Genomic DNA, 15,793 nt, shown 5'->3' on the forward strand with positions numbered 1-15,793 from the left:
AACGATACCCATTTATGCAATGCAGCTGAGAATCACAACAGAGAGCCCACCGCGAACACCGAAGTTCATATTGCCACGGCTCATGGGAGCCCGGAGTCCGCTTGACAACTAATCCCAAGATTTGGCGTAGGCACTAGTTTTGACGAAAGCGACTGCCATCTGACCTTCCTACCCAGAGGGTATAACTAGACCTTGTTGGGATTAATCCGGTTTCCTCACGATGTTTTCCTACACCTAAAAGGTAAATATCAAATGATATTTCCTACATAAGTTCCGAAAAACTCATTGGTACGAGCTGGGGTTTAACCCGTGACCTCCGAATTGAAAGTCGCAATTAAGGCATAATTAGAGTGACAGACAAAGATGCCTGCAATTTGCGAATTAGGGTGTACGCGGTAGGCCCCCAGGCAAGGTGTTTGTCCGTAGTAATCCTACGCCTACGAAACTGAAGGTCTCGGGGTGGGAATGCCCATTCTCCGGGCCTCATACTATCTCCATAACAAATTCATCTAAATCTGTTCAATGGTTTTAGCGTGAAGATTGGGCCCTAGAGCGACTGCCTAGGGACAACTGGGACAAGGCTTGTAACCTCTCGCCAACAGATGGCGCTGCTAGTAGTACTGTCCTGTTCCAGAGCACCGGTATAGCCCCAACGATATTTACGCTTTTCACCGATAGAAGCCTCTGTCTGTATTTTAAATAGTAATTTCATAACGATTTGGGGCATTGCAATGTATTGGTAGAAAAGCTGACTGTAAAATTTCGTACCGACTTGATACCGCGAAGAAATGCACAATAGTTTCCCATAAAAGAAGTTCGAATTTCATAAAAAAAATTTAGGTGACAAATCAAAGAAATTTTCCTAAGTAAAATCATTTTTAAGACATGATTTTCTGAGTTATTTGAACTTAACAGATTAAACATTAAAGGTACAAATTCCTGGCGTAATAAAAATAATCGTACCTTAGTGTTTTTTCTTAAAAATGAAATCGTTAACTTGAAAAATTATTACGCCTGCAAAATTGTAATAGCAAGCAAAGTATAAAATAAAACTTGGAAACCACAAATAAAATGCATAATTGAATATGTAGGTACAAAAATTTGGCTTTTATAGAATTTATCAATAACCACGGGAACATAGCGTAATAAAGTACACCCGCCATTCTGACTGTCAGGATGGCGGGTGTACTGTTTTTTGATGATAACTTTATGTACCGTGAGGTACAATTTTTTTTTAACGGAGGTACTAAATAGTACAAATTAGGTACAAAAATATGGTATGCTTTTCATTTATTTTTGTTTAGGTACATCCGCCATTCTGACTCGCTTGCTATGGCGGAACTTGCCGATAGTACAAAAAAGAAGGCCACTTTCGGTGCAAAAAAGGGGGGCTGATTTAACCAATCTGATACCGAAATAATAGTTACATACAGCAGCAGGAATTTACTGATAGACACAGAAAAGCGAAATCTGCCAGCATTTTTTTTTGCCGGAAGTGCTTGGCAGACGCTCTTAAAGGTGGTCATGGGGAACCCAAAATATACCCATCTGATACCATCATGAAACCAATTCCAGTCGGTAAGTTTGAACCCTCATTTCAGGAATATATGTCTGCCAATGCTTTTCCTGTCGAAACACCTTGACAGACGAGACTATGTAAGCAAGGTTGATGGTGATCGGTGCCCCTAAATATACCCATCTGATACCACCATGAAACTAATTCCAGTAGGTAGGTATGAACCCTCATTTCAGTAATCCTGAGCATTTGGTTTATCTATCTATATTCTATATATACACTGTGTTGTTTTTTATTTCCGTTAATTTCAAGGGTGCATTCCTGAGCTTAAATTAAGCAACTTTCCCAAAGACACCTGTATTGTAATTAGCTCCATTTCGAAGATAATCGATATTCTATTTTTATCTGATAAGGCCCCATACAAGTGTGTACACTTGTCTTAGGGCCTGTTTACATATTTAGTTGTGTTAAGTACAAGCTCATATATTGGTACTAAACGTAAGTACTATCTCGGAAGATCGATGTTCGAAATGACATTGATATGTCACAATTTTTAATTGTTTGGTGGTAGTTAAATGTAATACCCGTGTTACAACAACGCTATATGCAACATTTAATGACTTTTTATAAAAATGTATATAAAAAAAACTTTTTATTTTATTTACTATGCCATTTAGTTTGGGTTATTCCCACTAGTTACAATCAAGTGGTAACTACTGGGCGGGGTAAACATGGCGTGGGAAAGTGTAACGACAATGGATCCCGACTTCTGTCACTGTGTGCCGAATTTGACCTTGGCATCACGAACACATTCTTTCGTCTTGTCGATAAATATAAGACCTCGAGGATGCATCCTCGGTCCAAGCATTGGCATCTGCTCGATTACGTCATAGTCCGCTGTAAAGACCTGGGTGACGTTCTCATACCGAGAGCGATGCGTGGGGCGCTGGGTTGGACTGACCATCGTCTTGTTAGATCCAGGATGCAACTAAAGCTTAAAGCTCCACGACGAGCATCCCACAAAATCCCTCAGAAAATTGCCTTTACTAAACTTATCACTGCACCAGAGTTGCGTAGTACGCTGGATTCAGCATTTGCTGAGCGTGCTCTGCAGACAGAATTCCCCACCACTAACGATGAGTGGCGATGCCTAGTGGAAAATCTTCATGCCTGTGCTCTAGAGACCATAGGGAAACCAGAAAAAAGACACCAAGATTGGTTCGATACAGCTGATGACAGCATAAAAGTGCTTGTGGAAAGGCATAGACGAGAAATGAACTCAACGTCGGTGGATGCACGTAGCAAAAAGGAAGCTCAACGCAATCTTAGAGCCAAGATCCGCGAACTCAAAGACAAATGGTGGAAAGAGAAAGCTGATGAATTACAGCACTACACTGATACTCACCAGACTGGGAAGTTTTTCGAGGACATACAGGCCATTTTCGGCCCACGGGTCAAGAAAACTGCGCCAATGTACTCAAAAGACAGGCAAAACCGAGTTACGGACAAAAATGCCGTATTGAAGCGCTCAGTGCTAACCTGTCCTATATAAACATGCTTGAGGAGCTTCCAGTCTGGCATCACCTCGATGATCCACCAACCTTTGAAGAATACGTAGCGGCAATAAAGCGTCTCAAAAACCTGAAAACTCCCGGAATGGACCAACTACCGGCTGAATTGTACAAATACAGTGGAAAGACCATTGTCAATAGGCTTTACCAACTCGTTTTAAGAGTGTGGACTACTGAACAAGTGCCCCAAGACTGGAAGGATGCGGTAATCTGTAAGCTGTACAAAGGAAAGGGAGATGTCTCCGATTGCAGCTCTTACCGCGGCATATCGCTTCTTTCAAGTGCCGGTAAAATTCTGGCGCACATCATCAACGCCCGCCTAAGCCAACTAGCTGAACGTCACCTCCCAGAGAGTCAGTGTGGATTCCGCCCTAGCAGAGGAACCATTGACGCCATCGTTGTCGTAAGGCAACTCCAAGAAAAGAGCCTGGAACAGCAGCGGCCTCTTTACATGTGCTTTGTGGATTTAGAAAAAGCATTTGATAGAGTTCCACGTGAGGCCCTCTGGCTTGTCCTTCAAAAATCTGGCTATCCAAAGAAGTTCGTCAATTTCACGTTGGAATGAAAGCACAGGTTCAACATGATAGCGAACTTTCTGAGGAGATCCAAATTTCGAGCGGAGTAAAACAAGGATGTGTTCTGGCACCCACACTGTTTGCCATTTACTCTTCAGCAGTCATGATAGACGCACTCTAGTGTTGCAGCAACCAAATTCAACGTTACGTTACGTAAGGACTGGGAGAAGTGTGTTCGATATCTCGAGATTTCGAGCAAAGTCCAAAGTGCAAAGAGTCTCTATAATGGAAATACTCTACGCTGACGATGTATGCCTTATGTCCGACAGCATGGCGGATCTTCGAAGCTACGTTGACGCTTTACGTCTCTCTTGTCAACGGTTTGGACTCGTCATAAGTGCTTCCAAGACGCAAATCCTCAAGCAGCCACCAAGAGGTAGCGAAGCTGACCCAGCACGCAACGCTTTATCTAGATGGGAAACCACTAGAATAGGTATCACGATTTAAATACCTTGGAAGTACTATCCGGAATGACAACACCTTGGCTTCGGAGATTCCATTCCGCATCGCTAACGCCGCTGCCAATTTCGGATAACTTGCTGACCGGGTTTGGAAGTCCCATGATCAAGCTAGTGACGAAGATTAGCGTCTACAAGGCGCTAATCATCCCGGTCCTTCTGTATGGTTCAGAGACATGGTGCCTTTACAAATCTGATATAAAAAAGCTGGACACCTATCACCTTAGATGTTTAAGACATATAATCAGAATCAAATGGCAAGACAAAGTTCCAAATACTGAAGTCCTGCGTCGTTCTGGCCTCTATGGTATGGAGGCTCTACTAATGCAGCGACAGCTAAGATGGTGTGGACATGTCCTCCGTATGGATGACCGCCGGTTGCCCAAAACCGTATTCTACTCTGAATTGGTGGAAGGCAAACGCAAGCACGGCGGTCAGCATCTGCGTTACAAGGACGTGCTCAAACGACACCTGAATGCTTGCAACATCAACCCTGAGCGTTGGGAGGAGCTTGCTGCAGACAGAGCATCTTGGTGGTCCACCATTTTTAACCACATCAAATCGTTTGAGGAAAACCGCCTCAATGCCTTAGATACCAAACGCCAACAACGTAAAGAGACACCGAAGCCCTCTTACACGTATACATACAACGCGTCTGGTCAACTATATTGTACCACCTGCAAAAGAGTCTTTAAGACCAAGTTCGGCCTGGCCAGCCACATTAGGGCCCATAATCGGCGTAATCCGTAATTGCTGAGGTCGCCTTCATCGAAATCGATGAGGAGGACTATAATATAACTACTGGGATTTTTTTTCCCACCTTTTACCACTGGTAAGTGGGTAACTACTGGTAACAACTTGGTGGTAACTAGTGGGAATAACCCTTTAGTTTCCTTCAACGTACTTACTCATACCCCGAAGTTAACGGAATTCAATAACAACACGGTGTATATGATATGCTGGTAACTTTCACCGAGTAATCGAATTATTCCTTGAGGCGCGCAAACAACTCACGTCGGTACAAGGAGCAAAATCTGACCTACTAGAACTAGGCCCCTGCGCTGTCCCTCAAGGATCTATAATGGGAAACAACCTGTTCATTTTGCTCATGAATGACTTTACCTCAGCCTCAGACCTGGCGGAAGTTGTTCTATTTGCTGATGATGACACTCTATTAAAAGCGAAATTACAAGAAGTAATGGATCAAATATCATCCTGGTTTTCTGCTAATGGCTTGGTACTATATGTGGAGAAAACACACATTCTTCACTTTAGTTTGCGTTGCTCAAGTGATTTCGCATTAAATATTATGAGAAATGGACAACCTGTACTTCAAGTCGACCAAATAAAGTATCTGGGGCTAACCATTGATGCTGGATTGAAATGGGCATCCCATATTGACACCGTATGTCAACGACTGTCCTCTGCTTGCTTTGCTCTTAGCAGACTGCGCCCGTGCCTCAGTTCTACTAACGTAAAAAAGGCCTATTACGGTTATTTTAACTCTATTTTAATACATGGAATTGACCTTTGGGGCTCGGCTGCGGAACGCGAGCGAGTATTCAGGCTCCAAAAAAGAGCAGTGCGCATTTTCGCAGGTGTGAGTTGGGATCATCCCGCAAAAGACCTGTTCAGAAACCACAAAATCTTAACTGTACCCAGTCTTTATATCTTAGAACTGGCTAAGTACGTCAGAAAACACATTCATCTCTTGCGTACCAACGCTGATGCGCACGGTTCCATTACCCGACGGCGACATGAGCTGAGCTTGCCGCACACACGACTCGTTAAAGCAAAAAAATGTCCTAACTACATTGGTACTAAGGTTTACAATGCAATCCCTCCAGCAATTGGGCTCCCACGGGCAGCAGCGTTTAGGGCTCCCACTAGCGCAATATTGCGTCTATTCATAGGCAGACGTGGTAATCGTGGCCTAGAATAGGGTTGTTTCCAATTTTTTGAAACGCTTGTATTACGTTCTATATTAACTAAAAGATGCCCTAAAATTCAACTTTTATACTAAAAACGGCTTTAAATATGTTAAATTAACAAAATATATTTTGACAGGTGCTTTCGCGCCCAAAACGCTCTTTGAAAATTGTGTGACGTCACAGTTTACGGTTTGACACATAACTACATACACACGTAGAAGATACGAACTGTCAACTGACATTTGTCATTTATTGTCTATCGCCTAACTGTCAACAGTGTCAATCCGAGAGTTGTGACGTCATCAGAATCTTCAATGACGTTTCGAGTTTGGTCACGTGACGTGTGCCAAAAGATATTTTAAATTCAATATTTACAAAAATATGGTCATTACAGGTCCCCTAAAAGTAGTTTAACATGTTCTTATAAGGCCATTGCTTCGCTTTAAAGACTGCGCCAAGAGGGATATGGCAGCTTTTAAGATCGAGCACCGAAACTGGGAGAAGCTTGCGGAGAAGCGAGCGGAGTGGCGCAAGTGCGTTGGAGATGGTCGCAAGTTCTGCGAAGAGGCCTGGTTTGCGGCGCTAGCAGACAAAAGGGAAAAAAGGCACCGTAGCGAAACGTCACAGTCCGTCGCGAACTTCCCTTGCCAGCTCTGTGGCAGAGTATACCGCTCTCGCATCGGTCTTTTCAGTCACCAAAAAAGATGTTTTGCGGACATTGCACTATAGATCGTCTGAAACAGACGCTAAGGCCAGTAGTAGTATAATCCAAAAGAATTTATTGGGATACAATTTTGCCCTGAGATTTGTAGATGGAAACAACCCTATTGGTTGTGGCGCGATACTGCGTAATCGGCTCTTCCAAAGTCCTCCTCAGTTGCTCATTAACAGGTGTACTCACGCTCTGAGTCGCAACGTGCCCTTCGTCGGTACTGAAATCAGCTGGCGGCGCCCCCGGTGCCAGGTCGGGTGCGGGCACCGGATCCGGCGACGTGGCAGGCAGATCCCGCACCGAGGTGGAGGCCGTGCGAGCAGAGAGAGCCTCCTGGCGCAGCCGATCAAGTGTCGCGTCATCCAACCGCTTTAGCCGCTGAATGACGCGCACCTGATCCGATAATCGCTGCTCCGACACGGTAATGGTAGGTTCAAGAGCCAGTATTCTTGAACGATATGCGGATAGTTTTTTTCCCCCCTCTGTAGCCCCATAGTACGCTCGCATGACGTTTTCATTTATCGATGGAGTCCATTTCATGCGGCGCACTGCACCACCGGCAGCGGGAGCCTTGGGCGGGGCAGGATGTCCCGCGGGCGGGCGGTCGCCTTCCTCGTCGCGCTGGTGGTGGTGTTGGCGAGGGCGACGGCCCGCGCTCGTCACTGCTCGACTCACTGTTGTTCGCGTCAGGCGCAGTAGCGTAATCGTCGCCTGACGACGATGGCGAGGAGCTGGACGACGCGGGCGTGGGTGGTGGTCGTGCGCTTTGTTGTGTCGCTTTCGTACGCGATCTTGTTATCATTTTCACTACCTATTTATATTATATTATTATCATGGGACATTATTACACAAATTGACTAACAAGGAAGGGTACCCAACTGTCCGACTCCGATTTGATTCATTTTGATATATGTTATAGAGTAGTCTAAAATAACGGATACGTATTTTTTTGTAGCTGCCCAAACTCAACCTATTGGGAGAAATTGTTCTCCAAAGTACTAAAAAGTTACTAAATCTTCTAACTCCTATAGAAAGTGATACTCAAGCAACTTGCTAGTTAATGGCTGGTTTGAGTATATGTTTGAGAGCAGCAAAAAATAATGAGCACGTGTTTTGTTATATCGGCTAAAACTCATTTTTTCCTAAAAAAATCGAAATTCGGTGTTTTATAATATCTTATCGCTAAAGTTACACATAAAGACGGGTGTTTTTTTAGAAAAACTTGAGTTTAAGCATATATAAAAAAACCGTGTACATTATTTTTTCCTGTACTCAAATACTCAAACAAGCCATTAACTAGCAAGTTGCTTGAGCATCACTTTCTATAGGGAGCGTGCATGAACTATAGGAGGCAGCACAGGAGCTGTCAGATTTTTGGCGCGAGGCGTAAATGTGATGTTTTTTGTTCCGATGTAGCCCACAAGATGGCAGAACCTACTATGCACAAGAAAACACTTGACGTGTAAATGTGCCTGTTTATGGTTCCGATTCAGACCTCAAGATGGCAGACCCTCCAACGCGCACGGTCCCTATAGGAGTTAGAAGATTTAGTAACTTTTTAGTACTTTGGAGGACAATTTCTCCCAATAGGTTGAGTTTGGGCAGCTAAAAAAAATACGTGTCCGTTATTTTAGACTACTCTATAACATATATCAAAATGAATCAAATCGGAGTCGGACAGTTAATTGGGTACCCTTCCTTGTAAGTCCCACAGTAAGGCTTGTGTTGAATGTCAATATTATTGTGATACTTGCTCAGATTAATATGACAGGTGATATGTGTACATATGTTTGATTGGTTAATATGTTCAGATGCATATGTACTCTTGAATGCTCATTTATTTTTGAAGCCTTGGATTTGCTCATATATTTATGAACTCGACTGTTACATACAGTCGAGTTCATAAATATATGAGCAAATCCAAGGGTCCCATACATTCCACGACTCTTAATGCTCTTTCCGCATAGACTCTATATGGGTGGTCAACTCTTCGCACCTACATTTTTGAATTTGCCGCCTTTTTCTACTGCAAAGTACCCACTTTGCAGTAGAAAAAGCCAGAGTAAATAATATAAAGTACAAATATTGTAAGTAATGTATTTAATTTCAGTATTCTGCCTAAATGCCGTCAGTTGGAAAAATAATCATCTAATAAATTTTGTTATGGCAATATATCGTTTGTGCGTTGTGTTGGTACACTGTGTCAATTATATTTTTTTCTCTTTCGTTCTACATTGCCAGACCGAGATGGATTACTACGATTTCCGGTTTAAAGCGGCGGCAACTATTTTTAGCCAATCACGGACCGCATTTTGAATTCATTCTAGCGTCGTTGACGTTGACGTTGAATGTGTGGCGTGTAGTGTGAAAAGTAGAAGCGTGTGCGTGAATGAAAATTGTTGTGTTGTGACTTTTGTTGTGCGTTGACCTGCTAACATTTTTTGAAAAACTATCGAATTGCATGAAATTCGATGACTTTAAAGTGTACCTAACCGCTAATGGCATCGTGTGTGGTGACAGTGCCAGGATAATTTTAGATGCAGGAAGAAGAAAACACCATTGTGTAATATTCTAATTGAATGCTACTATGATGTCTACGAGAAGCGGCCGAGTTAGGCCGTCTATGGTAGATTCCAGTCCACCGCGAGGTCGGAAAGGAGTTTCGCCACCTCGATCGCCTGCTAGAGGACGTAAAAGCTCGCCTCCCACTAGGTCGCCCTCCCGCAAATCACCCGCGCGCAAATCTCCAAGTCGCAAACCAGGGCCGAAGTTTCCCGCGCGAAAATCTCCATCGAGGTCAACAAAAGAAGCGACCGAAACTGTTCCAAAATCACCAGTGAAGCGACCTACAGTATCAGACGTGGAAATTAAACTGCAGGATATTAGTGCAACCAAAGAAACTTATCGTAGCGTCCGTACGCGGCGCTCAGAATATTCCATCAAAGATTACACTCCAGCGTTTACTGTTGACTTAACATTAAACGGATTGGAAAGTGAGCTGTCGAAAGATGTTTACGGTCTTAGAAACCGGAAACCGGTTGAGGAAGTTGCGCCTCGTCGATCTAGTAGGCTGCGGGAATCCAGTATCAATGGAGCAGACATCAGACGTAGCCTTAGCAAGTCCGTCAGTAAATCACTCAGCAAATCCGTCAGCCAGTCGATTGACACATTTTCTGAAGGTGAAAATTCAGAAGAAGAGTACATGAGAGAGAAATCTAAATCAGTGACTAGGAGATTAGCAACTCCTTTGAGAGAAAGTGTGAGCAGACTTGGGCAAGGAAGTAAATGGGAGTTTGGAGGAAGAATTGGATCAGCCATACTGATTCTACTGTTACCATTGACTGTTTTGTCTATTTTGATATCTTGCACAAAGGTATGCACAATCCAACCTCTGAAAAACTGGCCTGCGTTGAAGAATCTCTCCCTATGGTTCAGTTTAAAATCTGTACTTGTCTACCTAGACCAGGTAGTTATACAAGCACTTTGGGCTCTGCTGCCAATTTTAGGTCCAAAAGTTGACAGAATGGATGATTCCAATAACAAATACTGTTTCAATGCCTTCTTCTCGAGCATATTTACCATCATAACACTTTTCACCTTTGATTTCTTTCAAATTATCAACAGTGACACAATTTTGCAAGATTACTTGAAACTGGCGGTTACTGCATATATATTTGCCTTGATTCTATCTGTGGTGCTGTTTTTGAAAAGCCGTAAAAGTGCAAACTTAAACCCATATGGAAACACAGGATATACTCTTTATGATTTTTGGATGGGAAGAGAGATACATCCATTCATTAAGAAGCTGGATGTCAAGATTTGGGTTTCAAGGATCTCCAATATAAGTGCGGTAAGTATCAGATATATTCTATCTACCTTCTATCATAATGAATAAATTATAGAGCATTTATATGCAGGAATGTTGCTCTAATGTTTATATGCATTAACTTCAAAGCCTATCTGATAGGCTTGTTCTACTTTTTGTATCCAAGTTTGTAAATTATGTATTGATTTATGTATTTTCACTTTCAGCTGATTCTTTCAGTGCTAATCTTCAAGCAAGGCTTTCATCTACAGACTAAAGAAAATGAAGAATTTATTTTAACTCCACAAAATTACTATGAAATTTGGACAAAATTGCAACTACAGCCGACTACCATTCTGTATTCAATGATGCAAATCTACTACTTGTTAAACTTCATAATGAGGGAATACCGAGTCACTACCACTTTCTTCTGGCATTCCGAGGGCTTGGGCTACTACCAAATAGTTTCCAGTGCTCTATATCCATTTTACTTCACAACCATCTCAAAATTTGTAGCCGATGCTAACATAACTCTGTCAAACAACATCCTAATTTCCGCTGCTGCCATCTACATAATTGGTTTCCTTTTGATGCTGATAAGCAACAACATAAAGCATGAATTCAGGAAGAACCCTCTGCAACCAAGTCTGACACGTAAGTTTTATATATGAATTTTATATTACAATATTTTTGCATGTTACGATTACATGTTATATTTGTATTATGTATGTATATTTATTTTGTGGTTCTACCGACATTAAGGCAATTGCTGTCATTTTCTTCTTCCTCACGTTGTCCCGGTATTTTGCCACGGCTCATGGGAGCCTGGGGTCTGCTTGACAACTAATCCCAAGATTTGGCGTAGGCACTAGTTTTTATGAAAGCGACTGCCATCTGACCTTCTAACCCAGAGGGTAAACTAGGCCCTGTTGGGATTAGTCCGGTTTCCTCACGATGTTTTCCTTCACCGAAAAGCGACTGGTAAATATTAAATTATATTTTGTAAATAAGTTCCATAAAACTCATTGGTACAAGCCGGGGTTTGAACACGCGACCTCCGGATTGCAAGTCCGCACGTACTTACCAATAAATATTATAACCAATATTCAACCAAATTCAGAAAAAGGGTATATGTATATTCTTATGTTACAAAAAATTTCAAATTGCCATATGCTATTAATGTGATTTGGGTCACATTATTTTTATTCATGGATTAACTTGATGCTCTGATAACACAATGTGGGGGGTTGACAGTTAAAAATAAAAGCTTATGAATTATGTTACCATTTGGTGACTTTATCAAAGCAAATATGCCTATTTATATATTTTTTGTATATAATTTCAGATCTAGACTCGATGCCTACTTTCCATGGGAAGAAGCTACTCATCTCTAGTACATGGGGCATCCTTCGCCATCCCAACTATTTAGGTGACATCCTTATCCACATAGCACTAGCAATCCCTGGTATAGTATCCCAGCATTATTTGGCTGCTGCACCGGCTCTTCTGACAATATTAATGCTACTGCACAGAGCTTGGAGGGACCACAGCAGATGCCAGAGACGCTATGGCACGGCCTGGCAAAGATATTGCAATAAAGTACCCTCTGCCATTTTGCCTAAGATTCTGTAATACATACAAGTATTATAGTTACCAATATAAGTTTTTTTTATTTAAAAATTGACATGACCTTTTACTAATTTAAAAGGTATCTTAATAGATTTTTTACTTTTATTTTAGTATGAATTTGTCATAGTAAATGAAATTTGTAAATCAATTTTGGTATATCCATCACAAGCAATTGATTATGATATATTTTAATTTTATGTTTTTGTAGTTTTAGTCTATTTATAAGCTGGATTAGGAGTAATAAAATAAGTTGTATTAAAGACATACTTTAATGCATGCTCAATGCTTAGCAAAATTTTGCCATTCTAGACCACCGTTTTTCGAATATGACTTAGCTCTCTTAAATATTTAACTTTATTTTATAATTGACAATCTCATTTTCAGTATTGAATAATATTTCTGTCATGTGCTTTTAAATAGATTTAATTAGTTTGATAGTATATCCAAAGCAATAAGATCAAATTATCAATGTTCTTTTTTTAATTATTGTAATCATGTTAATGCCTTTATTAATATATATTTGATATTGATAGAGGGATTACATCTATTCTAATCTTTAAGAATCTTATTTTTACTATGAATTGCTGGTGTGTATATATGTTAGTGTTATTTACAATTACTTTCTTGGACGTTAAACACTTTTAGATACTCTATCTAATGTCTTCCTTCACTTGTCAGCTTACGACAGCAGCGGTTGCAGTGGCAGTTGTCATTGCCTGCATTACTGCTCAAATGCCCAATATCTCTTGTATTCGAATCTTAACTTACTGCATTTATTATTTCATTGTTGTATTACTATCTCTAATTAAAACGCATTATTTTGTTCAGTGATCTTGTTTTCTATGCCAACTAACATAGTTGCATTAGCTATAAGTATTATTAGTTGATATTGTATAAATACGATACCAGCCATTGTGCCTCAAGACTGCTTCAAAAGCAAAAACTTATAATCGTAATTGGGACGATATAAATGCACTTTTCATGTCAACTTAAGAAACGAATGTTAAGCATTTTGGTTGGTGTCTTCACATTACAACATACTTATAAAGTGTTGTAAAACTTGTAAACTATGTTAAGAGTGAAGACATTATTAGTTAGTTGTTTATTTTACAAGGGGGCAAAGTTGTTGTTTAACCACTCGTGCTAATATTGATACCCGAGCGTCGCGTAATCTTGAGCGTTGCGAGGGTTAAACAAAGCAAGGCACGAAGGTTGAACAATCTTTGCCTCCGAGTGAATCACAAACATTTTCACCACGCCAACGTGAGGAAAATACTAACTATGAAATACCAAATAAAATCAAATTCAAATAAACGTAATAAAAAAAATATCATTATAAATCATCATTTAAAAGTCAATTCTACCAGCTAACATAGGGAAACAGCTCAAAATATGCATCTCATTATACTTTGCCCCACATGTGGATAAAATGCAACTTTCTCATTCGTTTTGAACAATCAAGAGGGCCTTTACCAGTTGGTGTGGTGAAAAAATATTTTAATACTCAAAATTGATTTAAAGTAACGGTTCCGCCTTGAACCCCCACGGATCAAATTATACTTAAATTGTCTATAAATTTTTACTAAGAGAGTAATTTAGTTCATAACACTAGGGTTGTTATAATTTTTTAGTATGATTTCTGTTACCACACATTAATGTTGTAGTGAATACAGTTATCATACACTTGTACTGGCTCACTTGGATCGCATGTTATAATTAATTTAAGGTCTTACAAGATGTGTAACATGCATTATAATGCAATTGCGTTCAAAGTGACCCAACATCTAATAATAATTACGTATAGGATATAACATATCACTTATTTGTTATACGTACAAGAAATAAATACATATACATAACACATTGTTTATACAAGTGCTAGAAATGCATAGCGTAGCATAATTTTACCTATACATGAATGTACCCTGTATCCATCTGCATACCTATTGAAAAAATCGGACGGTTAAGTTTATTTTTTATCTTTTTGGTATGTGTCGTAATTCATCTAGAATAAACAAGCAGGATTCTGTTTCTTTAGGTAATTTACTTTTATATTACTGTATTTCCTTAGTCGTGTGAATTTTTGTGTTAATAATTAATAAACGATTGTACAAAGTAATTTGGAATTTGTTTTTACGGGTTAGGGTATATTTAAAAAACGATTACTTCACATTCATTTATTTTTCTATAAAATACACATAAAATTTGTAAATAAACAATTCAATATTCAAATATCTAACATTACAGATTTCATTTCTAAAATGTATCTCACACTGCCTTACTTATACGAATTAATTCAATGGTTCAGTGATGCTGAAAGAAATGCCATATATTAGGATAGCAGCCCAATATCAAACAATTACATATGTTAATCAAATATAGATGGTAACTAATAAAAACCTTTGTTCAACATATATATGTATAGCATGTTATTGATATGTAGTATATTTCGACGTTTCTGTCACAGAACTAAATATGACCGTGAAATTAATAATCGACTCCCGAATATTAAGAGTAAGTTAAGTAAGAATATTAAGAGCGTAGAGACGAATATACATCAAGTAACCGGGCTTCTAATACTGTAGAACAAAATTATTCAGAACATCATTCGATGACATACAGACTGATACAGATATGGCTGTAATAAGAAGTGTCTTACGTAATAGGACGATAGCACTAACTACGCTAAAGTAACTAACACCAATCGCTGGTTCTAGGTTGTGGGATTGAAAACTAACGCAATCTTGTCACATAATTTCTTTGTAGGCCTATGTTCTGATACTGTTGCAATGATTTTTCTGAAGTCTCAATTCCTCGCAGTGCCAAAAGTTGATAACGATTTCGCAACAAAATTTAAAATATGCTAGCTTTAACATAGACTCATTACACATCAACACATCACAACAATTTTTCTTGGCTTTGGCACTTTAATTCTGAAGGGATCAGTGATAGAAATACTTTTAAATATACCTACTAAACTAAATGATTCGAATAACAATTGGCATTGCGCAAGTAAAATGTGTTTGTTTCTTAGATTAGACGGGATACCTATAAATTAATAAGAAACTAGGTAGGTAGAAGATGTTAGATTTCGTTTTGTCATAGGCGTCGTAGCAATTATTATAGGTACGTAAATTACTATCTATTTGTTATATAAGGGAGCAAAGTAGGAGACCTGAACAAGCGAAATATATCAAAATTGTTTGTGAGTGATTTAGAGTGTAAGTACCTACTCTTGAGCCTTGTGGGGCTTTAAAGACATGAGAGTCAGTCACTGCTACTGAATTTTAATAACATTTATCATCTCACTATCACGAAAAAAATAATAGTACGGGCCATAAAGAAACTACTCAAGACACACTTGCAACCTGCACTTCCTGCATACGGATTTTATACATTATATTCCATTCCGAGCGTGAAAGGAAAAATAATTAGTTATAATATTAATAATAGGTACCTAGGATGGCCGTGGCAAGGGTGCTAAGCCGTGACCTAGATATGAGCTTCTTAGCCATACGACTGAATTGCGCTTGAGCTTACAATTCGAAACAAAATTTAAATTTACCCGGTATGTATAGGCAGCGTGCATGAACTGT

General features: G+C 39.8%; 1 protein-coding gene across 1 annotated transcript; it reads left to right on the forward strand.

Annotated features, from left to right (window-relative positions):
• Positions 1-8,915: 8,915 nt before the first annotated feature.
• On the forward strand, positions 8,916-14,316 carry LOC133522761 (delta(14)-sterol reductase TM7SF2). The gene is made up of 3 exons (XM_061858203.1): positions 8,916-10,613; positions 10,796-11,222; positions 11,914-14,316. Exons 1-3 carry the CDS (start codon positions 9,351-9,353, stop codon positions 12,198-12,200), a joined length of 1,977 nt encoding a protein of 658 aa, XP_061714187.1. The 5' UTR covers positions 8,916-9,350; the 3' UTR covers positions 12,201-14,316.
• The last annotated feature ends 1,477 nt before the right edge of the window (positions 14,317-15,793 follow it).

This window comes from Cydia pomonella, chromosome 11 (assembly GCF_033807575.1).
Source record: "Cydia pomonella isolate Wapato2018A chromosome 11, ilCydPomo1, whole genome shotgun sequence".
NCBI classification, from domain to species: domain Eukaryota; kingdom Metazoa; phylum Arthropoda; class Insecta; order Lepidoptera; family Tortricidae; genus Cydia; species Cydia pomonella.